This window comes from Microcaecilia unicolor, chromosome 6 (assembly GCF_901765095.1).
Source record: "Microcaecilia unicolor chromosome 6, aMicUni1.1, whole genome shotgun sequence".
NCBI lineage: Eukaryota > Metazoa > Chordata > Amphibia > Gymnophiona > Siphonopidae > Microcaecilia > Microcaecilia unicolor.
The window spans coordinates 242,188,706-242,215,518 of NC_044036.1; the positions used below are offsets into that span (position 1 = coordinate 242,188,706).

A 26,813-nucleotide genomic window follows, 5' to 3' on the forward strand; every position below is an offset into this window, starting at 1 on the left:
TCCTACAGTCTCTTTTGCAACCTCACTATTACTATCACTAGGATGAGACAAAATCTTCCTGTTTTCTTAATAACCAGGAAATACTTGGAATAAATACCCTGCCCTCTTTCTCCTGTTGAACTGGTTCGACCACATAGGCCTATAAGAAGGAAGAGATTTCCTCTGTAAGTAATTCCTGGAGTTGAGAGCTTAACTTTGATATTCACAGAGGGCAATTTGAAGGGACAGTTACCAATTGTCGGGTGTAATCGCTCCAGACTATTTTGAGAACCCACTGGTCTGATGTTACAAGGGGCCGCCTTTCTTGGAAAAAAAATTCAGCCTCCCTCCTACTGGAAGGTCAACTAGACCTCCTGGGGCCAGTCAAAAACTCATCCTTTGTTTTGACCAGGGAGACTGCTAGGACTTTTAAGACTTTTGCTACCTTGGGCGGGCGGGAGCAAAACCCCTGGTTGTTCTGGGGTGGCAGAGGTGAGGGATATGTACACCTTAGAGAGCAGTAGGTTCTCAATAGCCCTCCACCAGTATACCTCCCAGATATAGAGACCAAGCCAGGAGTGGGCCTGGACAGTGACTTGATGGAATCAATATGTTTTTTGATGAGGTCCGCAATCTCTTCAACCTTGTCACATAAAAGATTATCACCCCACCACAGAACGTTCGCCAGCTTCTCCTGAACCACAGGTTTCAAATGTGAGACATGCAGCCAGACAAGTTTGCGTAGACCAATACTCTTAGCAGGAAGCTCTGGATGCCATCTTGAAAATATTAGAGGTTGCCCAACGCATGTACTTTCCACAGTTCCACTCTTTGGCTACTAGCTGACTGGGGGCCAGATGCACTAAACAATCATTAGAGCCCTTCCCTTACCGATTCCCTTAGCGAATCGGTAAGGAACGGGCATGCATTAAGGAAAGGGAATGCAAATGAGCTGCTCGTTGTAGCTCACTTGCATTCTCTATTCCATCGTTAAACAGTCGGCCAACTGGCCGGTCAAGCATGCGCAGAGCTGCCAAGCGTTATGCTGGCTGCTCTGCGAATGCCAAATATGCCTCTCTATGCCGCCCAAAGACGCCGCGCTGCTCACCCCCTCCGATGCGGCTCGATCCAGAGGACAGTACAGTTGAGGACGCCCATCCAAAAAAACAGTCCATTTTGGCCATCATTTCCTCCCCCCCCCCCCCCCCCAATAATAAAAACGTCTTTTTTTGGCAGTGCTTCACTCAGCTGAGAGACCTGGAAGTCCCTGAGCCAATCACAACGCGTTTATGTGCTGTGATTGGCTCAGAGACTTCCAGGTCTCTCAGCTGAGTGAAGCACTGCCAAAAAAGACATTTTTATTATTGCGGGGGGGGGGGGGGGGGGGGGGGAATGACGGCCAAAATGTACGTTTTTTTTTTATGGGTGTCCTCAACTGCACTGTCCTCTGGATCGAGCCGCATCAGAGGGGGTGAGCAGTGCGCCATCTTCGGGAGGGGGGGGAGGGAAATGACGGACAAAATGGACGTTTTTTTAAAGCGGAGTGCTTTTTATTATGTTACTTTTGTTGCAGTTTTTCAATCCCGCGCAGCCCCAACAAGAGGTAACGACCTCTCGTTAGATTTTCCAGCATTAAGGCAATCAGAAAAGGTTAGTTAGTGCATCTCATTACAATAGGGGTTGTACACAATTTGCTCATCTGCATTCCGTTTTCGTTAGCTGCTACCATGGTCGGAGAAAAAAATCTTTAGTGCATGCCAGGGTTTACTACTTGCTCGTTAATGGCTCATTAAGTTTAGTGCATCTGGCACAGAGTTCTTCTGCTTTCCCTGGGGGGGGGGGGGGGGGAAGGTTACAAACTCCACAATGTGCACAATGTTCTGCAAGTGCAACCTCATTAGGAGCTAGTAAGATAAGATGCTATGCGAGAAATAAGCATACTGTTCTGCTAGCTATGCTATATGATTCTTATATTCTGCTAAGTTCACAAGAGATTCTAAGCAGATTACAAACAATAAATCCTTCAGGAGAATTTACAATCGCATATCTAATACATTGGCAGCTGGAAAGCCAGTTTTAAAAACTATATTTTATGTTAAGTAGTAGTAGTTAGTCCAATGTAGAGAGGTGTGGTAGCCGTGTTAGTCCACTTTTTAAAAGTCCAATAAAAAGGGATTACCTTACTTTTCATTTTCTTTTTATTAACCTTTAAAGTGAACTCACACTGCTACAATTCTACAACTACTCCGTCACCGTTCAACTTCACGCAGCTGCCAGCCTGTGTTCATGTGACATGTCGCTAAATATTTTAAGAAGGGTATTTGATACCCACTGGCTAGTTAGAGCAAATGTTTTTTTTTTTCAGTCAGTGATTCGATTGGCTATAGTGGGCAACCACGCTACCTCTAAACGTAAGTTGTGGTTGGCCAAAAAGGGTAGCGTCACGCGACTCTTTCGCCTGGCTACAATCAAGGAAGTTTGATTGGCTACAAAACCTACAATGGACGCTGCTTGACGGGCTGCCAGTGCGCTCACTGAGACAAGATGGCGGCCGAGGGCCTGACTCGGATCGTCGATGTAGACATAGATTCGGACGGTGTTTTCAAGTATGTCCTGATCCGGGTCCACGTAACCCAGCCTGTCGGCTCTGAAGAGGACAAAGACATCGTGCGGGGTTATAAGTGGGCCGAGTACCACGGTAAGCAAAGACGAAGAGGCAACGCGTGGTGAATGACAGGAATTCGTGGATGGCACACAGGCGCCACCTAGGATGAGCGCGTGCTTACTGCTTTCCAGTATTTGGGACCAACTTAAATCTCCTTGATTGGGACAAACAGGGTCCCATGACGGATCGCGCGCCGACGCATGCGCATAGTATACCGGTCCGAAATGGCTGTGAACGTGCGTATCGGAGCATGCGCTCTCCAGGGTGCTGACTGCTGACCCGGTCTCGTCACCGGAAGCCTGTCGTGTCGCCCAATCTTCTCCGTCCCCACCAGTGGTGGCGCTGCAGAAAGGCGAAGTAAAGGGAAGTCATTGTGTGTGGCCTCGCCTGATCAGCTTTTGGCCTTAGAAGAACTAGCTCTGGGCTACCTATGTGACGTGGTCTAGCAGTGGTTACATCCCATCTTAAGCACTTCCCCTCCCCCGAGCTTCAATACTTCCACCTGTAATTTCCCTGTATCACAATTTACTGGCCAAATCCCTCATATAGACTTGTAATGCAGGGGTTAACTTTCGTGCCTTTGGGGATGGAGTATCCAGCATGTACGTTTAGAAACAGAGAAACGTACAGTCATGATGGCTGCCCATCCATTCTGCCTTTCCGCCGTAGCCACTAACTCCTCCTTGTCCTAAGGGATCCCAAGTGCCTGTCCCACACTGTCTTAAATTACAACACAGTCCTTGTCTCCACGACCACTACTGGGAGGCCATTCCACGCATCCACCACCTTTTCTGTGAAATAGCATTTTCTTAGATTCCTCCTAAGCCTATTGCCTCTTAACGTCATCCCAGTGGCGTACCAAGGGGGGGGGGGTGGTCCACCCCGGGTGCACGCCGCTGGGGGGGCGGTGCCGCGTGCCTGTCGGCTCTTCGTTTTCATCCTCCAGAGGGAGCATGAAAACGAAGAGCCGGCAGGCGCACGGCACCCCCCCCCCCCCAGCGGCGTGCACCCGGGGGGGTTCTTTCGCCGGGGGATCAGGGGGGTTTTCGCCGGGGGGGGGGGCGCTGCACCCGCGGGGGGCAGGACGCATCGGTGATCCGCCCCGGGTGTCAGCCCCCCTAGGAACGCCACTGCGTCATCCTATGCCCTCTCGTTCCAGAGTTTTCCTTCATTTGTACGTAAGTATTGCCATACTGGGAAAGGCCAAAGGTCCATCAAGCCCAGCATCCTGTTTCCAACAGTGGCCAATCCAGGTCACAAATACCTGGCAAGATCCCAAAAAAGTACAAAACATTCTGTACTGCTAATCCCAGAAATAGTGGATTCTCCCCCAAGTCCATTTAATAATGGTCTATGGACTTTTTCTTTAGGAAGCCATCCAAACCTTTTTAAAACTATGCTAAGCTAACCACCTTTACCACATTCTCTGGCAACTAATTCCAGTTTAATTACATGTTGAGTGAAGAAGTATTTTCTCTGATTCGTTTTAAATTTACTACATTGCAGCTTTATTGCATGCCCCCAAGTCCTAGTATTTTTGGAAAGCATAAACAGACGCTTCACATCTACCCGTTCCACTCCACTCATTATTTTATAGACCTCTATCATATCTCCCCTCAGCCGCCTTTTCTCCAAGCTGAAGAGCCCTAGCCGCTTTAGCTTTTCCTCACCTCCTGCACATTAACGACACTGAGGTATTTAAACACCTCTATCATATATCCTCTCTTCTAGCATATACATGTAAGGTCAATAAGCCTGTCCCTATATATTTTATGACAGAGACCGTTTACGAATTTGGTATCTGCCTTCTGGACAGACTTCATCCTGTTTATATCTTTCCACAGAGTCTCCAGAATTGGACGCAGTACTCCATCTGGGGCCTCATCAGAGATTTATACAAGGGCACCATCACCTTTTTTTTTTCCCCCTGCAGGTCTTCCCTCTCTTTTTGCACCAAAGCATCTGTCTGGCTTGGACTGTCCTTTTCTACCTGCTTGGCCACCTTAAGGTCTTTGGACACAATCACACCCAAGTCTTGTTCTTCTTTTGTACACAGAAGTACTTATATGGTACTGTTAGGCCCAGCATAATGGCCACTTTTGCACCCCTGTCTTTCCCTGTTTTAGCTTCCTCTTCAGTGACCATGTCATCAGTGAAGCCTTTCCTAACCTTCACTGCCTTGTACATCATCTAATACGCCTACCACCCACACTGTCCTTATTAACAACCCTGGATGTTAATGCAACAAATATAACACTTAAAGAAATAGTAGTACATTTTAAAATATTTTTAATTTAAAAAAAGTGATTAGTGAAAACAGTAATATAAGTACATAAGTAATACCACACTGGGAAAAGACCAAGGGTCCATCGAGCCCAGCATCCTGTCCACGACAGCGGCCAATCCAGGCGGCCAATGGTATAGGATCTTAGTGTCCTATACCATTCATTTAAAAGCATTTGTATACCATCTTTCAACCATCAAAACTGCTTATAATGTTGCAAAATTCTTAATCCTTTCTGTCTCGTAAGCAGATTCCTGTTCCAGGATTTGAACTGCAAAATGTTTTTTGAAATCTGCTTTAGCAAAAAATTAGAGTGCTTATTCCAAAGTTAGCTCAACAAACCGCCAGTTTTAGAAATCCTACAGGGAGGTTAATCACAGACTAAGATAAAAATTGAACAACATTCTCCTGAACCAGTGCTTCCACCAATGATCATGACTGACCCAGAGTCTAAGGGCCAGATTTTCCATGAGCTCATTCCATACATTCAGTAGAAAAGATGTAAGTATTGCCCATGTCTTTATCTCAGTGTGTCTGGATGGCTCAAAGTATTCAGTTTGTGTGACTTGGAGGAAATAAATGCTATTTACCTTATTGTCTCTCTAGACCAGCCCAGACTGATGGGTTATGCGCTCCTACCATCTGCTGGAGACTGTGAATTCCTTACTTCTGGAGTAATCCTATAACTGTTCTGTGCAGTGTTCGTAGTAAGTCAGTATTTCAAGATCTCCAGCAGATGGTGGATGTGGTAAGCCTGTGCAGTCTTGGTTAGTTGTTAGTTTTGTAGGCCTGTTTGGGGGGGGGGGGGGCTGTCTCAGGGGTTCCCGACAAAAACAATAATAATAAATCACTCCCTCTAACTGCTATTTGGATGTACTTGTTGCTGATTAGGAGCTGAGACCCATGGAGGGTTTTGTTGCCCTGGGGGCCTGGGGGGTGTTACACTAGGCTGACCATGAGTAGTGACAGGCACTTCCACTATTTGGGTTTTCACACCGGAGTGTTGATTCTTTGAGGCAAGGATAAATCAAGATCAAGTATACGTATGATGTATTGCTTCATATCATATGCAATGAGTTTATCTTATTGGGCAGACTGGATGGACCATACAGGTCTTTATCTGCCATCATCTGCTATGTTACAATCAGGCTCATTTTCGAAAGAGAAGGACGCCCATCTTTCGACACAAATTGGAAGATGGGCGTCCTTCTCACAGGGTCGCCAAAATCGGTATAATCAAAAGCCGATTTTGGGTGTCCCCAACTGCTTTCCGTCGCGGGGACGACCAAAGGTCACGGGGGCGTGTCGGAGGCGTAGCGAAGTTGGGACTTGGGCGTGCCTAACACATGGACATCCTCGACCCATAATGGAAAAAAAAAAGAGCGTCCCTGACGAGCACTTGGACGACTTTACCTGGTCCTGTTTTTCTTACAACCAAGGCACAAAAAGGTACCCGAACTGACCAGATGACCACCGAAGAGAATCGGGGATGACCTCCCCTTACTCCCCCAGTGGTCACTAACCCCCTCCCACCCTCAAAAAACATCTTTAAAAATATTTTGTGCCAGCCTCTATGCCAGCCTCAAATGTCATACTCGGGTCCATCACAGCAGTATGCAGGTCCCTGGAGCAGTTGTAGTGGGTGCAGTGCAATTCAGGCAGGCGGACCCAGGCCCATCCCCTCCTACCTGTTACACTTGTGGTGGTAAATGTGAGCCCTCCAAAACCCACCAGAAACCCACTGTACCCACATGCAGGTGCCCCCCTTCACCCGTAAGGGCCATGGTGGTAGTGTACAGTTGGGGGTAGTGGGGTTTGGGGGGCTCAGCACACAAGGTCAGGGAGCTGTGTACCTGGGAGAAATTTCTGAAGTCCACTGCAGTGCCCCCTAGAGTGCCCGGTTGGTGTCCTAGCATGTGAGGGGGACCAGTGCACTACAAATGCTGGCTCCTCCCACGACCAAAGGGCTTGCATTTGATCGTTTCTGAGATGGGCATCCTTGGTTTCCATTATCGCCGAAAATCAGAAACGACCAGGTCTAGGGATGCCCATCACTAAGGACGACCTAAATTTCAAGATTTGGGCGTCCTCGACCATATTATCGAAACGAAAGATGGACGTCCATCTTGTTTCGATAATACGGGTTTCCCCGCCCCTCCATCGGGACATTTTACGAGGACCTCCTCAGCAAAACTTGGGCGTCCCTTTCGATTATGCCCCTGTATGAGTCAGTTTTGTGGAGGCATTAAGAAATTGGCATCAGCAGTTACTTTGAGGATGCCTTAAGAGTTTGCTTATCCGTAATGTGTGCCTTTTTCTAGTCTCCTTGCTGGTCAAGGTAGAAGGCAAGGGCTATCAGGGAGATACTACAAAGGCTGGCACAGTTGCATGTAACGAAACAACAACCACAGAAGAGCAAAAGTCCTCCGCACAAGAGCAGCCAGATAAGCAAACACAGCGGGGGTGACACGAAAGATGATGCAGCATAAGCAAGGTTGGACTCAAATTTTTATTCAAAGTTAAAATGGACTCATAATAAAAGCTTATGATATGAACTCTTTTGAGTCCATTGGACTTTGCTTGTGCTGCATCATCTTTCTGGCCATCCTTGCTGTGTTTGCTTATTTATACAGTTGCATGTAAAGCAGCCCTTTCCACTCAAGGTCGATATTCAATTTGTAGTCCCAAAGAAAGAGGAGATCCTTCAGCCTTCTTTGGATTTAAAGAGGATGAATCAGTCTCTCAGGGTACCCAGGTTTTGTATAGAGACTCTTCATAGTAACATGGTAGATGATGGCAGATAAAGACCTGAATGGTCCTTGTGGTCTGCCCAACAACCATACTCATTATCAATTCATGATTAAACCAACAATGAATGTGGTATAAAATACACATAGTTGATCCTAATCTTTGTTTGCCATTTTGAGGACACAGACTGTCTGCCTGGCATTGTCCTTTATGTTCCAGCTACTGGAGTTTCCATCGAAGCCCTCTCCAGCACATTCTAATCTTAACTTGCCATACACAGGACACAGACTGTAGAGCCTTAGTTACTCACAGCCGGAGTCACCATTCAACGTGCATGCACTCAAGTTTTGTCTTTTTACCATTCTTTTTCTAATTAAGGATCCTCTGTGTTCATACCACACCTTTATCACTGTTTTTGTCACCATCACCATAGAGAGGCATAACCATCAGAAGGGTATTGATGCCTTTGTATAAATCATTGGTGAGGCCCCACCTGGAGTATTGTGTTCAGTTTTGGGGGCCGTATCTTGCTAAGGATGTAAAAGGACATGAAGCGCTTCAGTAGAGGGTGACAAAAATGGTATGGGGTTTGTGCCAAAAGATGTATTAGAAGAGACTGGAAAATCTGAATATATATATATATTAGCTCTACCCGGCCACGCGTTGCTGTGGCTCAGTCTGGTTAAATGGAAAAGAAAGAAAAGAGGAAGCGCACGTTTCTAATATGTTTAATTTCACAATGCTTGTGGGTATACAATATTTTTTGTTGTTCCATTGTGTGTGCAGAGATAGAGATTGTCTGGTTTGCCGACTGTAGAACATGCAACATATAATTGTCCATGTGAGAAGCAATCCGTGTGTAGATGTAAACGGGTGAATTCTAAAGATTGGCCCTGAGCTTTGTTGATGGTGATTGCAAACGCCAATCAATTGGGAATTGCAATCTGTTAAATTGAAATGGCATATCTGTTGGAATCATAGGAATGCGAGGAATGAGGACATGTTCGGTCCTATCAAGATTGTTGCTTGTACGACATTGCTCATTAATTTTTTTACTGCAAGCCGCGTGCGGTTAGAAAGCTTTGGCTGGTTGATATTTCGCAACATGATAATTGGCACGCCGATTTTCAATTGCAGTACGTGCGGTGGCATCCCAGGCAGATCGAGTGAATTGAAAAAGTCTGTTGGATAATTAAGCTCTTCATCTGCTTCCAGAACAGTGTCGACGGACTTTTATGTGAGTGGCTCGCTTTGAATGTTAGACTGAATAATATTGTTCTGTTCGTAGACATCTTCTTGGCCGCAATAATAGCTAGTTCACTCAACGAATCATGATTCTTATAATTGGTTTGAATATTGGGAAATACTTTTTCAACCAATTGTTCTTTTGAGGTCACTAAATTGCAGAAGTTATGAGGCAATGAAATTCATCCTGAGGTCAGATCAACCGGCACCTTTCCGTTCCCAATTTTCAGCAATTGATGTGAGAATATCTCAGCTGATTGATAGTTTTGCAGCTGGACACGCATATTTGTAGTTAAGTTTAACGTCTTTACATGTTGCCACAAAGTAGAGTATTTTAGGCAAGCATTTATTTCGTCCACTGGTGTTGATCGAGGAACTACAGGTTACGTTTGCCTGAAATCTCCTGCAAGCAATATTAATGTGTTCCCAAATGATCCGATGTTTCCACACAAATCTTGCAATGATCGATCAAGAGCCTCGAGCGATTGTTTTTCGCTGTGCTGTTTCCTCGGCACGTATTTGAGCCATTCTTTGTCTGTTTCGCTCGTTCGCTGATGCCCGTTCTTCCTCAGTTTGATTTGCAATTGTAGGTATATAAAAACGCGCGTATTCGAATGCAATGTTGTGTCGAAATTTCAAAGCAATCGGTGAAGAACTTTTGGAGATTTAAGCCACTGTCAGCCTGTCGAGTTGATTGTGTTGAGAACGAAGCAGATCTGAAGCTGCAGAACGCGATCGCCGTGCTCGCAACTGTGCATCGTCAAGTGTGGCTGCACGTGGCTCTGCTGCTTCCTCGGCACGTATTTGAGCCATTCTTTGTTTCGCTCGTTCGGTGATTGCCGTTCTTCCTCAGTTTGATTTGCAATTACTCGTCGCACTGCTTCCGCTCCGCGAGTACGACAGCTGTGACATCTATATAATAGTAGGTATATAAAAACATGCGCGTATTCGAATGCAATGTTGTGTCCAAATTTGAAAGCAATCGGTGAAGAACTTTCGGAGATTTAAGATTTTGAACAAATGAACATTTACATTGTTATTTATATAGATATAGATAGATAGATAGATAGATATCCTATATAATAAAACGCACCTCCAACATTCTGAAGCTGACTGCATGGCTGAGGCATTCCTGCTCTCTGTATCCATCTCCTGAATTGACATCACGTACTTCCGGGTTCGTCACAAGCAGAAGTGACCAACCACACGAGGTTTCTCGGCTTCAGAATGTTGGAGGTGCATTCTATTAAATAGAATTGGTCAGTTCCTTGAAGCACAGCCAGAGCTCAGCGACCTGCATAGTAACGCTCAGACACCAGAGAGAGAGGGGGGGGGGCTGACACCAGAGAGGGGTTGGGGGAGGTATCTCTGTCACACACTCTCTCTCAAGTCAATGTCTTTCTCTCTCTCACTCTCACATACTCTGTCTCACACTCACTCTCTATGTGTCACACAGCCACTCACACACTCTCTTGGTCTCACACACTCAGTCTCACAGAGAGTCTGTGTCTCACACACAAACACTCTCTCTCTCGCACACACTGTATCTGTGTGAAACACACTCTCTCACACTGTGTCTCACATACGTACTTGCACACACTCGCACCCAGACTCACTCTTTCTCTCTCTCTCACACACACACACTCGCACATTCACTCTCTCACACACAGTCACTCTCACATACACTCTCTCAAACATACACACTCCGAGGAAAACCTTGCTAGCGCCCGTTTCAATTGTGTCAGAAACGGGCCTTTTTTACTAGTAGATATATAATACAGTGCAAGGGTCTGGGACCAAAGAAATACATGCAGTTAACCGGAGCGTGCACTTAACCGTTGTGACCCAAAGAAGCTTGACATCTGATAAACATATGTACTGTACTGTTTATTATACGTACAGTATACAGTCTCCGTTATATGACGTTAGGCTTACTTGACGTAATTAGTCATTGTCCTCTGTACACTATTGTGTCTGTGAGTTCCATAGACTGTCTGCCAGACGGTAAAAACTGTCATAGCACTGACATCCAGTGGCCTCCTGATAGGCCCGCACGGTGTTGAGACTCTCCAGCGCTCTTGCAAAAGTGACAGGAGGTTGTTGAATTTCGTCAGCATGTGCCTCGCTGCTCATTTCATCATCTGTTTCATCATCAGCCGTTGCCTGCATTTAGGTGCATATCTGGACATCAGTGCTGTCGTCAGCTGTTTGTAGATCGTAATCAACAGTGTTGAAACTTCTCTTCAGTAACACTGGCTGGGATGTCAATAGCCTGTTCATCTGACGCGTTTGCAACAGCTGCATCTGTTTCGTCCCTCTCCACATCCTTAACAAAGCTTGTTCGCTTGTAGCAATTCACAATGGTTGCCTGTGTAACATGATTCCAGGCTTCTTTCTGTATATGTAGGGAATCCAACAGTGATAGATTACGAGCCAGTTCAACAGCACGTTTATCCTTGCCAGTCTGGTCATCCATAACGCTCATCAGACGACTTAGCACAAGAGCCCGATAATGTTGTTTGAAATTGGCTATTATGCCCTTATCCATAGGTTGGATCAGAGAGGTAGTGTTTGGTGGCAGGAAGACCACCTTGACGGTAGACAGCCTGACATCATCACTGTGTGCAGCATAATTATCACAAAGGAACAAAATCTGACGCTTGTGTGCTCGCATTCTAGTGTCTAACTTCTTTAGCCACTGCTTCCAAATTTCCCCAGTCATCCATGAATTTGCGTTAGCCTCGTATGTATTGTTTTGCCAGTCTTCCAGAAGCTGATCTTTCTGCTTCAAGATACATGAAAATTTGACTGGGATTGACACCATATTCTTTAGCAATAGATGCTTGACTTTGTTTGTTTTCTGATTTTTTAAGAACTTCTATTCGTTCAGCCAGTGTTAAAGTCTTACAGTTGCGCAATGACAACAACTCCAGTGTACACTCTAACAACGTTCTTTCGCTTATTCTGCCTGTGGCAGATAACCAATGAGATTTCAAATTTATCGCCTCTTTGTCACATGCCAATCGGCTTCCATATTCCGTGCGTGCGCTTATGTGGAGTCTTTCCTACAGAGGAGCAGTCTTAAACCATGCATATAAGTGAATCTTGCACTTATCAGTGGTGCGCTAAACCGAAGTTTGTCCCCATAGAAATTGATGGCGCCAAAAACGGGACCGAAGTACGTCATGCAGTTAAACAGAGCATGCGCTTATCCGACGTGCATTTAAATGGAGTGCACTGTGTGTGTGTGTATATGTGTATATGTATATATATATATATATATATATATATATATATATATATATATATATACACACACACACCCTCCAGGGATAGGGGAGAGATGATACAGATGTTTAATTTTTTAAACTGATCTTTTCCATAGGCAGGGAAATAGAGAAACTAGAGGATATAAATTGAGGATATGGGGAGGTAGATATCCTCTAGTTTCTTTAGTTCCCTGCCTCTGGAAAAGATCAGTTTAAATATTTAAACATCTGTATCATCTCTCCCCTATCCCTGGAGGGTATATATATATATTCAGATTTTCCAATCTCTTCTCATACATCTTTTGACACAAACCCCATACCATTTTGTCACCTTCTATTGAAGCGCTTCATGTCTTTTTACATCCTTAGCAAGATATGGCCCCCAAAACTGAAAATACTCCAGGTGGGGCCTCACCAGTGACTTGTACAAAGGCATCAATACCCTTCTGATGGTTATGCCTCTCTATGCAGTCTTGCAGCCTTTTGGCTATGGCCACCACCTTCTCTGTGCATATCAGTCTCTCACCTTCTAGCACATACAGCTCCCTAGGATTTCTACTTCCGAAATGTATCACTCTGCACTTCTTCACATTAAAATTAACTGCCAAACATTAGACCATTCTTCTAACGTTAGCAGATCACTTTTCATGTTGTCCACTTCCTCCCACCTTTCTTTGCTCTGTCATTGTGGCTGTAAGGAAAGGGGGCGTTTCTTACCTACCTGGACCTGTCAGAAGCCTACCTCCACATTCTGATTCAACAGGGACACTAGAGAGTTTTTTGTTTTGCTATTTTGGACAGCATTATCAATTCTGTGCATTCCCCTTAAGTTTGGCTTCAGCTCCTCATATGTTCTCCAAGATGATGGTTGTGCTTGTGCAGAAATGGCTTGGATCACTTCATCACCTTTCATTTGTTTTCCTTTCTCTTTGTTAAAAAAAAAAAAAGAAGAAATCAACAAAACAAAACTGCACTAACTCCTCACAACTCTACACCAAACTGCCACCCCTAATCTTTCAAAACCTATGAAATTCCCCTATTCAGAACAAGAAGAGGACATTTTCTAGCCAGGGCAGCAGATTCAGGAGGGACTTAAGGAAAGCAAGTTAACAGTTAAGATTTAATTTCTCGTTCCTTAACATCCTTCCAGCCCAGCCTGATGGGAAGTACCAAAGCAGTGACCCTTAAGGGCAAAACCCTAGGATCCCTACAAAGAAGATTCTTGCCTCAAAGGCCGCATCCTGTCTAGCCTGAAAGTCCACTCAATAGTGTTGAGCAAAGTAATGCAGTGATGACCAGACCACCACTCTGCATATCTCTTGAGGCGGAACAGCAAGTTCTCTACCTATGAAGCTGCCTAGCCCCTTGTGGAGTAAGCCGTCAAGGCTTCCAGAATCAGCCAGCCTCAAAGATACAAGCTGGCACAATCACTTCCTTTATGCAACTGTTGCCTTGGACACTGCCTTGTCTGTCCTGTGATCTCCTAGCAACAGGACCAAATGGTCTGAACAGCAAAAGTCCTCTGTCTTATGCTATTACGAACACAATGCTCTCTTGACATCCAAATGATGCAACTGTCACTGTTGTTAGGTTCCCTTGCCCTCCAGCAATACCGACACCTTTTTTTCCTTCAATGCATTTTTCTTGTTTGGCCTGCAGGTGGTGTCTGACCTTTTGCATTTTAACAGTAGCAGAGTGCTTATTTTTTTCTTGCCTTCCCTGAGGAGGAGAGGGAGCCCTGAGGGAAAGTAACCTGCAGTGCTATTGGCCAGATACCTTCAAATTTAATGTTGTGGGCTCTAATTGGACCTGAAGTACAAAATCCAGCCAGAATATTCTGGATTCTCTGTCTCGGAGGGAGTGCGGAGAGTAAAGATCTCTGCACTGAGACCTTGTTCAGAATCTGCGAGCAGTTATTTTCCTTAACTCCCCAGGTACTAAGGTAGTAAGAATGTGTCTAGTTAGTTTAATGTTGATACCTGTTATTGTTACTATATTATGTTTACATCTTTTTTTCTCTGTTCCGCTTTTCTGATAATAAACCTGTTAGTTTATTAGCTCTGTTGTCCTGGTCTAAGTATCCTGGTAGTTTGTGTTTGGGTCTGTGGGTGTTTTCTAGGAACTGTGGGACCCTTGGGTTTGTGGCCCCAGTGTCCTTAGAAACCACCAAGGAAATAACTTGTGGGTGGGAGACTCGTTCAGAGGCGAGTGGTGTCTAGTACATGGGGTGGAGGGTTGGCTAGTGTAAAGCACGTGCACAGGTGCAGGCAGGCCTGAGCAGTACTGGGGACAGCCACAAGGTTAGTCTCGAGTGGGTGCTAGGCGTTCTGTGACGCATACCTTTGTCCCGTATTGCACCTATTTACTCAAACGACCTCCCCAATTATTGGCACTAATTAGCTTGTTATCCAGTTAATTTGTAAGCACAAATTGGGTTCACACACAAATTTTGAGCACAATTTATAGCATTTTGGGGTTAACGCTTGGTAAGTGTCCAAATTAACATATGCTGTAAGTGCAAAGCCTGAGCGCTGTTGGGCATTCCCAGCATGTTCCCCTACAGTTATCGCATGGTAAAGGGTTTTTGTGTACTGATAGTGGTAAGTGCATTCACACTATTTGCACCAGTGATAGCATGTGGTAAAGTTGGTAAAGTACTGTGTGCTAATTGTAATGAACAATCCTCATGCATAACTTGTCCATTTCATGTCTTGTAATTTATTAGGCAGTAGCACGTAAGTTAGCACATGCTGTCAAGCCAGGGTGATAAATTACAGTGCACACAAATTCACACACTAACTGTTTGTGGACCCTTTTTACTAAAGTGCTCTTACGCCTATATTTACTAAGGTGCGCTATGGATTTACGTGCGTTAAACGCTAACACACTCAGAAATGTATAGGCGCGTTAGCTTTAACGCGCCTTAAATTTAAAGGCAAAACACTAATGCACTTAGTAAACATACCCCTTAGTGTGTAATGTGTACTTGAAAGTCCCAGAAAACAACAAGGCAGAGGATCTGCAAAATCCAACGTGGAGAACAAACTAGCAGATCAGTCTAATATCCAAAAAACTTTATTGAAGATACCGTATATGAAACAATTGCCCGACACAGGCCATGTTTCGCCCAACAATAGGGCTGCGTCAGGGGCTAAAATAAACAACAAACATATCAATTTCTAAAACAGAGAGAATAAAATATATGTATGTAAAAATATATGAAACAATAATATGAATGCTAATGTACATGTAAAACAAAGACATGAATTAAAAATATATAGTCTAATAAACATTTAAAAATATTTTTTTAAAAACATATGGAATTATAATAAATAATAATTTAAAAGTATGACATAAAGATGCACATAGATATATATGAAATATATAAACAAATATATCAGAAAAATATTTTTAAAATATATCAAAAACTTGTACATTATACATTGAAAACTAAAAGTTGTCGACACGTATATTACATATATATTACAAATTACCAGCAAAGAAAGGGCAAACTTTTATCTTCAATAAAGGTTTTTGGATATTATACTGATCTGCTGGTTTGTTTTCCATGTCTACTTGAAATACACCCACTGGGTGGTCCTGGTGTTTGGACAGCATTTTATGTTCTTTGACCTGCTCATTAAAAAGTACTAACTTTCTGAACCTTAGGAAATATAAAAGTTGCCTCAAAGGAAATATGATTGAGGTTTTTCATTTGTTATTCCTTCAGAAAATCCATCAGAAGAAAATGGTTCATCTGCCCAGGTTTGTCTGCTTCTCTCGACAGTATATTACTTGCACTTCAAAAGAGTGTGCACCAGCCCTTTAATGATTCTGTTATACTCTCTAAAATAGTTTGCCAGAAGCCTTCATGTGTTTTCTTTCTCTTTTTCTGTCCAGCTGATATTTATGACAAAGTTGCTGCTGAGATCGAGAAGCAGGGCTATGACTGCGAATGTTTGGGGGGAGGAAGGATAATGCATAAGAGCCAGGAGAAGAAGATCCACGTCTACGGATACTCAATGGTAAATAAACAAGTGATGGAAAGTGACTGGTGCAATAGTCATTTTACGCAAACTGGTTGCTGATAAATTGAAGAAAAATATTTACTGCCTAGTATTCAGCAGATAAGTGCCACTGACCATGGCCATACCCAGATTTTCAGAAACTTGATTGAGATAATACTCCTGAAAATCTTAGTTCTTCTGATGCTATCTGGGGCCAAAGCTACAAGTTACCTAGAGACCAGTGACTCGGCACTGATAGCCAGATAACTTAGGACAACATGTAGGTAATGGTGCCGAATATCACCATTAGCCAGATAATTGCTGCCCTACCCATTGTTCTTGGATATTCAGTGCCAATATCTGGATAGTAGCTGGTGCTGGATGTTCAAATACATCTTCAAACACCCCAATAGTCATGTAAATGACATGCCAGCTGCAGAGTTTGAACATTGACCTATTAGAAAACTTCAGCCCCAGCTCATCCAGCTCAGAGTTTTTTCCTCAATTGGATTTTTTTGTTTGTTTTTGGTCCTGTTATGGTAGTTTCTTTTTTTTTTAATTGCAATTTTAGAAAATAACAGACAAGTTATACACTTGAATAAGCAACATGGAATCACAACCATATATATAGGATAAGAAAACAATATCAGGAAAAATCAGTCATTCCTTCTTAAACCTCGAAAATCAGAGGGGCAGCGGAACACCAAGGTAAGAAGGAGATCATAATAAAGAAAATACTAAAGAAAAAATAGCATGAAAAATAAAAACCCCTCCTATTAATTTGATTCGTATAATACCATCCATACTGGACCTTTCAAGTGACAATTTTCTTTAAATCCAAGAAAGCTCTCAGTTGTTCAGGCTGAAAAGAACAGATATTTATGCCCAAGTATCTTATCAAGCATTTACAGGGGTAAGCTAAAAGAAAAGACACCACCGCCCCCCCCCCCCCCCCCCCCCCCCCCCCAAAGTCTGTGTTTCTTGCCTCATAGCTAAAAAGCTTTCCTGTGCTCTTAAGTTTGCCTTGTTACATCAAGATATAGACACACCTTTTTATCATTAAAAAAAGCCAGAGAATTCCGGAAATATAACTTCATAACTGCATTCAAATCCTGTTCAAAAACAAATTTATACCAACAATGTTGCCCTTTCTAAGTCTTCAGTCATAGATGATTCAAGTATTGCTGATATATTAAGATCCTCAGTTCTTGGAATTTGAGCCATAGTCTCTGGCGATCTCCTGACAATAAATCTTGAAGGAACATAATAAATCTTGTTTAATGGAGGAATAGCTTCAGCAGGAAACTTTAAAATTTTTGTTAAATATATTTTAAACACATCCACAGGAGTAATCCCAGAAGACCTTGGAAAATTCAAAAAACAGAGGTTTGATCTATTCTCTATAAATTCAATCTTTCATTGGATAATCAATTTATCCGTAATTATAGTTTTCTTGTGTGTCTTGCAAAGTTTTTACCTCATCTTTGAGAAATAATCTGGCCAGAAAACTCACATTTGCACCCCTGTTTAGAAAGCCTCGCTAGCAGCTGGCAGTGCATTCACTTTGAATAGGCTTTGTCGGCAGTGCTGTGTGGCAGCTGCTAGCATGGATTTGTAAACAGAGGAGCTAGTTTTCTCCAATATTTTAGTTAAATCATCAAGTTTACTCACAAGCTTGCTGAGACTGCCACTGTTGTCTAAGCTCTGCAGAGTCTCCCATATACGCTCCAGAGATACTGCTCAAGGATTCTTACTGTCAACCCATTGCTGATTGCTCCCCAAAGTTGGCAGTTATCTCCAGCAGGTTGAATGGTAGCATTGGCCTTGACTGAGGTCTCCAAACTTGCGCCTTCCGCATGTGGAAGCCCACATCTTCCGCAGAGACTGATGGGTAGGGTGGCGGGTAGGACCCCAGAGGAGAAAGTGACGCATTAGACCCTGAAACCAAAAGTGCTCCTTCACTCTGTGCTACCGTCGTGGATTTTTCTTCTCGGTAATCTGTGTGTGTGGGGGACGGGTGCTCTGGATGCAAAGTGCTCAGTCATCTGCTGATGAGGGGACGAAGTTATGGTGGCCAAGGAATCCACCCAAGTCTTTTTCTGTTTAGTTTGGGGCATAATAATTTTGAAGAAACAAGAAAGACCAGCAGAAAGGTAAAGCTCTTCCAAACATATTGAGGCTCATATTGCCATCTTGCCACTCCCCGAAGCGCATTTATGTCTCTTTTGTTGTTTTACTTTGATAATTTATTTTCATCTTGTAGGGAGAAGAGGGTTTGTGTGTTAGCTTTTATTTTTCTCTTTTTTTTTTCTTCTTCTTCTTTTTCTCTTTTATTCTTTTTGACTCTTTTGCTGCCCCCTTTCTCCAGTTTCTTCATACTGTTGGTGACTTTCCATAGGCCTGGGAGGGCTTATCTGCCATTCTACGTAAGCCAATATCAGGCATTAAATTTTAGGCTACTATGTGATAAGGTGCCTTTGGTTTATGTACTCCTGTGCAGACTCGGGGACCCTTTTACAAAGCAGCAATAAGCCCAACGCGGGCTTACCACACGCTATCCTGGAACTGCTTTCAGCGGTAGTTCTGGCTCGAGTGCATGCCATTTTTTGTGTTCCAGAAAATATTTTATAATTTAATAGTACGGCGCTAACCTGGCAGTAATCGGGCATCGCCGGGTTACCGCAGGAGTACTCTTACTCCATGGCCATTTTTTTTTTTTAAGGAGCTTTTTATCTGCTGCAGTAAAAAGGGTCCTGACACATGGGGAAAAATGGCCCCCGCTGTTACCGTAGAGCCCTTTTTCCCACAGCTTAGTAAAAGGACCCCTGAGTTAACTTTTTCATTCAGGATTTACAGTGTTTTGATATCACAAAAATAGACCATCAATTCTTGATTATATCGGGTGAAATTCGTCAAGGGCTGTAATGTTGTGGCCAATGTTAGTAGGTTACTAGGGGTGGTAGAAAAGATACATCATAAGGACCTGAACACAATCCTGGTCAATTTCGATCTCGAAGATCTTCGGTAGCATGTTATGGGATAATTTCTGGTATGCCCTGATGTAATTCAGCTTTATGAGACTGATAGTTGACTGGATCAAGTTCTGTACACAGGCCTGAGAGCATAAATCCTCATGAATGGGAGAGTGTCTGCCCCAATTAGCTCAGGACATGGTATGTAACAGGGTTACCTTCTTATCCTAAACTTTATCCTATGTATGGAACCCTTAGTACAGAGATAGGATGGTACAGGGGATAAGAGTGGGAACCTATGAACTGAAGGCTTCCCTATTTGACTAGGATTTGCTGGTAATGCTGGAGGACCCCAGGGGTCCTTATAAAGGGAGGGGTAGGAGGTGTTGATGCCTCTCTACAAGTCGTTGGTGAGGCCTCACTTGGAGTATTGTGTTCAGTTTTGGAGGCCGTATCTTGCTAAAAAGACTGGAAGCAGTTCAGAGAAAAGTAACAAAAATGGTATGGGGTTTGCGTAGCAAGACATAAAGAGAGACTTGATGACCTGAACATATATACCCTAGAGGAAAGGAGAAACAGGGGTGATATGATACAGACATTCAAATATTTGAACGGTATTAATCTACAAACCTTTTCCAGAGACAGGAAGGTGGTAGAACTAGAGGACATGATTTGAGGTTGAAGGGGGGGGGGGGGGGCGACTCAGGAGTAATGTTACCAAGAGGGTGATAGATACCTGGAATACCTTACTGTGAGAGGTGATGGGATGAAAACAGTAACAAAATGTTAAAAATGCATGGAATAAACACAAAGGAATCCTGTTTAGAAGGAATGGATCCAAAGAAGCTTAGCAGTGATTAGGTGACAACACCAGTAATTGGGAAGCAAAGCAATTGCTGAGCAGACTTCTACCGTCTGTTCCCTGATCATGGCTGGACAGATTCAGCCTCAGAGAACAAGGCCAGTACTAGACAGATTTCTATGGTCTGTGCCCTGATCACTGCTGAACAGATTTGGATGGGCTGGAGTGGGGCTTTTCAGGGGCTTTGATGACAAATTCAGTAGTATTAAAACAAGGACAGTGTCAGACAGACTTCTACTGTCTATGCCTGGAAAATGGCAAGGACAAATCAACATCAGGTATACATACATATGAAGTATCATATGAGTTTGTCTTGTCGGGCAGACTGGATGGACTGTTTAGGTCTTTTCCATCATCTACTATGTTACCTGAAATGATATATTTAGCCCTGAATTCATGTGGCAGATGTGTTAGTAGCAAAAGAAAACTAATTAACTTCAACTTAAGTCCTAGAAAACTGATCAATCTTTCCTTTAAGCAGTTATTAAAGGAAACAAAATGTGAGTCTAATGAAATTCTCTTTCTCATTCTTCCTGCTTTATACAGTTAATTACTTCCACCATCTCCCTTTTACTTAACGCTTTTCACGGTTTACATTGTTTTTCGAAACTTTATTAAATCTTGATATAGTACAAAGCTGTCCAGAATCCCAGTAAAATAGAAAATCTATATTCCTGTACCCTCTAGTGTTTTGTTTTTTGTCTTTGCTAAAGGAGCAGAAATGAATGCAAATTCGTGGAGTTCTATAGATGATTGTAGAAGTGGGAGACTGCCCTGATATTTTCTTTTATTTCTTTTCTCTCAGAGACGGATACATTTTTGTAGAGATGTAAACATTAAGAGGCTGTGGTGTTGGTTTTAGAAACATGAGGGTAGATAAAGGCCAAGTGACCCATCCAGTCTGCCCATCCACTTCCTCCCCCTCTCCCTAAGAGATCCCATATGCTTGTCCCACACTTTCTGGAATTCAGATTCAGTCTTAGTTTCCACCACCTCCACCAGGAGGCTGTTCACATATCTACCACCTGTTTAAAAAAAAATGTATTTCCTTAAATTACTCATGAACCTAAAGCCTTTTATCGTCAATTTATGCCCTCTAATTCCAGAGTTTTCTTTCAAATGAAAGACTTGCCTCCTGTGAATTAATGCCACAGAGATATTTAAATATCTCTTATCATATCCCCTTTTTCATAACTTTCTCCCATTGTTGATGATATGTTGAAACCCTCTGCTCAGTGTGCTGCGGTGGCTAGAAAAGCAAATAGAATGTTAGGTATTATTAGGAAAGGAATGGAAAACAAAAGTGAGAGTGTTATAATGCCTTTGTATCGGTCCATGGTGAATATTGTGTTCAGTTCTGGTCACCTCATCTCAAAAAAGATATAATGGAATTAGAAAAAGTACAGAAAAGGGTGGCGAAATGATAAAGGGGATGGAACAACTTCCCTATGAGGAAAGCTGAAGCATCTAGGGCTCTTCAGCTTGGGGAAAAGACGGCTGAGGGGAGATATGATAGAGGTCTATAAAATAATGAGTGGAGTGGAATGGGTAGACGTGAATCGTTTGTTTACTCTTTCCAAAAATACTAGGACTGGGGGCATGCGATGAAGCTACAAAGTAGCAAATTTAAAATGAATCGGAGAAAATTTTTCTTCACTCTGGAATTCGTTGCCAGAGAATGTTGTAAAGGCGTTTAGCTTAGCAGGGTTTTAAAAAGGTCTGGACGGCCTCCTGAAGGAAAAGTCCATTATTAAATTGACTTGGAGAAAATCCACTGCTATTTCTAGAATAAGCAGCATAAAATGTATTGAACTTTTTCAGGATCTTGCCAGGTATTTGTGACCTGGATTGGCCACTTTTGGAAACAGAATGCTGGACTTCATAGATCTTTGGTCTGTCCCAGTGTGGCAATACTTATGTACTTGTGTAGTATGCATAAGGAGATCTAGAAGTCTTTTCTCATGTGCTTTATGATGAAGACCACTGACCAGTTTTGGAGCCAGCCTCTGGACCAACTCCATCCTGCATTATTTTGACAGCTCCTGTATTTTCTATCAAGCTTAAGTTAGCCTTAATGTTAAGTAGTAGTAGTAGTAGTAGCCTTGTAGTAGTCCACTGTTCAGCTAACCTGCTACATATATATAGTTCCTGATCACAGGCCTGTGCTATACAACTCATTTATTATTCAGAGTTCTGGAATCCAGTTTTCTTTCACAGCTGAAGAATTTAGTTATCATTCAAACCTTTACAGCAGAGAGATTTTTCACCTAGAAAACTCAGTTAACTCTCAGGGTTGCTTTAGTCACCACTGTTTTCAGAACTGTTGCTGTACCACATTTCTCAGTTGGGAAAGTCAGCCATGTTCCACAGTTGGTCAAGTTACCCATATTTTCAGTTAAAAGAAGAAAAATCAGTGTCACAATCTGTCACACTGGTCAGGAAAAGTGAGCCCTTGGGCCACTACCAATAACCGGCAGCGGCAGGAGAACCACCCAAACAGGCAGCAAGGCGGACCCCAGACAGACGGGCACAGCCCGGACTGGAGCAGCTCGACTGGAACAGAAGCAGTAAGCAGGAGAATAGTCCACGAATCAAGCAGAGTTTTACTGGCAGGCAGCAAAGCAGAAGGGAAACCAAGAACCAAACAGTCTATAGGCTGGCGGCAATCAGTAGTAAACCAGGAATCAAGCAGGGACTTGGACAGGCAGCAAACAGTAGAATAAACCAGGAAACAAGCAGGGTCTTGGGCAGGCAGCAAACAGTAGAATAAACCAGGAAACAAGCAGGGTCTAGCTGAAACTGAAAGTAGCAAGGTTAGCACTGCAACAAACTCTCACAGATGAAAACTCTTCTGAGAACCTCTGTTGCAAAGGCAAACTAGAAAGTTTCCAGGTGGTTAATAAAGGCAAAATACCAGGGAGGTCACCAGGTAAGGTTGCTGCTTAATTCCAAAAATCCCAAGACAGTCTGGAAGGCTGGAAGATCCAGACCGGAATTATTTCTGGAACATGGGAAACAGCAAGCAGACAGTCCATCACAGCCACCAGGTCTGACCACCAGGTAGCAAAATGAATGAGAGCATGAAACACGGGCACAATCGTGACAATCAGCAGCTGTGTTATCTTAAGAAATAAGATCTATTCACAACTGTACAATTCTACTTGGAGCTGAACATTCAGCTGTCATTTCAGTTGTTATGCTTTTAAACTCTGGTCACCTCAGCTCTGTTTCTAGGCTGTTTGGTGAGCATGAACTGGCATCAAGAACTAGTTGCTGTGGCAAAATGTAAAAAAAAAAGAAAGAAAGATTCAGTTGGTGCACGTTAGCTATATAATACAGCTCTTAAATTCACCTATGCCCATCTGCATAGGCCGCCACAGCTATTATACATCTGAGGAACAGTGATGTGCTTTGTGGATGTTCATTTCAATTATATAGAATGTTTAAGGAAATATGTGCTCGGCTGGACATGGCTCCTATATAGTGCACTTTCAGGAATCTGTTTGCGTGTTGACACTTCGGAAGCCAGCAGTACTTTCAGCCAGCTACCCCTGTTAACATCACTCCATTACTTTTGCTTGTTCTACACCTGCAACTTTGCTGGTGTCGCACAGTTCAACTAGCCAGATATTTTGTACGGCTGCAACACCTAGCTGTATTGCTACCTGCAGCAACATTTGTAACAGCCATCTGTATGATATGTACATAAGTAATGCCACACTGGGAAAAGACCAAGGGTCCATCGACCCCAGCATCCTATCCACGACAGCGGCCAATCCAGGCCAGGGGCACCTGTCAAGCTTCCCAAACTTACAAACATTCTATACATGTTATTCCCGGAATTGTGGATTTTTCCCAAGTCCATTTAGTAGCAGTTTGTGGACTTGTCCTTTAGGAAACCGTCTAACCCCCTTTTAAAATCTGCCAAGCTAACCACCTTCACCACGTTTTCCGTCAACGAATTCCAGAGTTTAATTATGCGTTGGGTGAAGAAAATTTTTCTCTGATTTGTTTTAAATTTACTACACTGTAGTTTCATCGCATGCCCCCTAGTCCTAGTATTTTTGGAAAGCGTGAACAGACGCTTCACATCCACCTGTTCCACTCCACTCATTATTTTATATACCTCAGCCGTCTCTTCTCCAAGCTGAAAAGCCCTAGCCTCCTTAGTCTTTCTTCATAGGGAAGTCGTCCCATCCCCGCTATCATTTTAGTCGCCCTTCGTTGCATCTTTTCCAATTCCACTATATCTTTCTTGAGATGCGGCAACCAGAATTGAACACAATACTCAAGGTGCGGTCGCACCATGGAGCGATATAACGGCATTATAACATCTTCACACCTGTTTTCCATACCCTTCCTAATAATACCCAACATTCGAATTGCTTTCCGAGCCGCAGCAGCACACTGAGCAGAAGGTTTCAGTGTATTATCGACAATGACACCCAGATCCCTTTCTTGGTCCGTAACTCCTAACGTGGAACCTTGCATGACGTAGCTATAATTCGGGTTCTTTTTTCCCACATGCATCACCTTGCACTTGCTCACATTAAACGTCATCTGCCATTTAGCTGCCCAGTCTCCCAGTCTCGTAAGCTCCTTCTGTAATTTTTCACAATCCTGTCACGAGTTCACGACTTTGAATAACTTTGTGTCATCAGCAAATTTAATTACCTCGCTAGTTACTCCCATCTCTAAATCATTTATAAATATATTAAAAAGCAGCGGTCCTAGCACAGACCCCTGAGGAACCCCACTAACTACCCTTCTCCATTGTGAATACTGCCCATTTAACCCCACTCTCTGTTTCCGATCCTTCAACCAGTTTTTAATCCACAATAGGACTTTTCCTCCTATCCCATGACCCTCCAATTTCCTCTGTAGCCTTTCATGAGGTACCTTGTCAAACGCCTTTTGAAAATCCAGATACACAATATCAACCGGCTCCCCTTTGTCCACATGTTTGTTTACTCTTTCAAAGAATTGAAGTAAATTGGTCAGGCAAGATTTCCCCCCACAAAAGCTGTGCTGACTTGGTCTCAGTAATCCATGTCCTTGGATGTGCTCTGTAATTTTGTTTTTAATAATAGTCTCTACCATTTTCCCCGGCACCGACGTCAGACTCACTGGTCTATAATTTCCCAGATCTCCTCTGGAACCTTTTTTAAAAATGGGCGTTACATTGGCCACCCTCCAATCTTCCGGTACCACACTCTATTTTAAGGATAAATTGCATATCACTAGCAGTAGCTCCGCAAGCTCATTTTTCAGTTCTTTCAGTACTCTATGATCAATACCATCCAGTCCAGGAGATTTGCTACTCTTCAGTTTGCTGAACTGCCCCATTACGTCCTCCAGGTTTACCCTGAAGTCAGTAAGTTTCTCCAACTCGTCCGCTTGAAATATCATTTCCGACACCGGTATCCCACCCAAATCTTTCTCGGTGAAGACTGAAGCAAAGAATTCATTCAATCTCTCAGCTACGCAGTGGCGTACCAAGGGGGGGGGGGTGGGGGCGGTCCGCCCCGGGTGTCAGTGGGTGGGGGGGTGATCCGCTTCGCTCCCGCTGCTCCCACTTTATACCTTTAAAATTTTTTTTTGAAGCGTCGTTGCAGGCAGCGCCTTGCGGCTGCCCTGCTTGTTGTAAAAGAAGTAAATCTCTTCGCTTCGTCGTCGTCGGGCCTCACTATGTCCCGCCCTCCTCTGAGGTAATTTCCGCGAGGGCGGGACATAGTGAGGCCCGACGAAGCGAAGAGATTTACTTCTTTTACAACAAGCAGGGCAGCCGCAAGGCGCTGCCTGCAACGACGCTTCAAAAACATTTTTTTAAAGGTAGGGTGGGAGCAGGAGAGTCGGGTCGGGGTGGGCTCCTCAGATGGGAGAGGGATATTGTGGGGGTTCTCACATGGGGAGGGGGTTTTCATATGGGAGAAGGGGACTGGGGTGGGGTGGGGTGGAGAGGGGTGTTGTGGGGGTTATCACATGGGGAGGAGAGGGGGTTTTCATATGGGAGAAGGGGACTAGAGTAGGGAGGGGGCTCTCAGATGGGAGAGGGGTGTTGTGGGGGTTCTCACATGGGGGGGAAGGGGTTTTTATATGGGAAAAGGGGACTGGGGTGGGGTGGGGAGGGGGTTCTCAGATGGGAGAGGGGTGTTGTGGGGGTTATCACATGGGGAGGGGAGGGGGTTTTCATATGGGAGAAGGGGACTAGAGTGGGGAGAGGGCTCTCAGATGGGAGAGGGGTGTTGTGGGGGTTCTCAGATAGGAGAAGGGGAGTGGGGTGGAGAGGGGTGTTGTGGTGGTTCTCACATGGGGGGAAGGGGTTTTTATATGGGAAAAGGGGACTGGGGTGGGGAGGGGGTTCTCAGATGGGAGAGGGGTGTTGTGGGGGTTGTCACATGGGGGAAGGGGTTTTTATATGGGAAAAGGGGACTGGAGGGGGGTTCTGGGGACTGGGGTGTGGAGGGGGTTCTGGGGATTCTCAGATGGGAGAAGGACTGGGGTGGGGTGGGGGTTCTCAGATGGGAGAAGGGGACTGGGGTGGGGTGGGGTTTCTCAAATGGGAGAAGGGGGCTAGAACTGGGGTCTGAGAAGGGGTCATGATGGAAAATGGGGCATGCCTGGGTCAGGTGGGAGAATGGGTCGGGCTGAAAAGGGGGGGCAAGGCATGTGGATGAAAGGGGCTGAAACTGGGGGCTGAAAGGAGGGTAGGTGGGATAAGGGGGCTAGTACTGGGACTGGGGGCTGAAAGGCGGCAGGGGCTGAAATTGTGGGGACTGGGG

The 26,813-nt window shown here is 44.0% G+C and overlaps 1 protein-coding gene across 1 annotated transcript in view; it reads left to right on the forward strand.

Moving 5' to 3' along the window:
- Nucleotides 1–2,458: 2,458 nt before the first annotated feature.
- PHPT1 (phosphohistidine phosphatase 1) overlaps nucleotides 2,459–26,813 on the forward strand; it is a 33,150-nt gene continuing 8,795 nt past the window's right edge. The window contains exons 1-2 of the mRNA XM_030207003.1: nucleotides 2,459–2,677; nucleotides 16,091–16,215. Of these exons, the coding sequence (XP_030062863.1) occupies nucleotides 2,524–2,677; nucleotides 16,091–16,215 (279 nt within the window). The 5' untranslated portion in view covers nucleotides 2,459–2,523. The remainder of the gene's footprint in view (nucleotides 2,678–16,090; nucleotides 16,216–26,813) is intronic.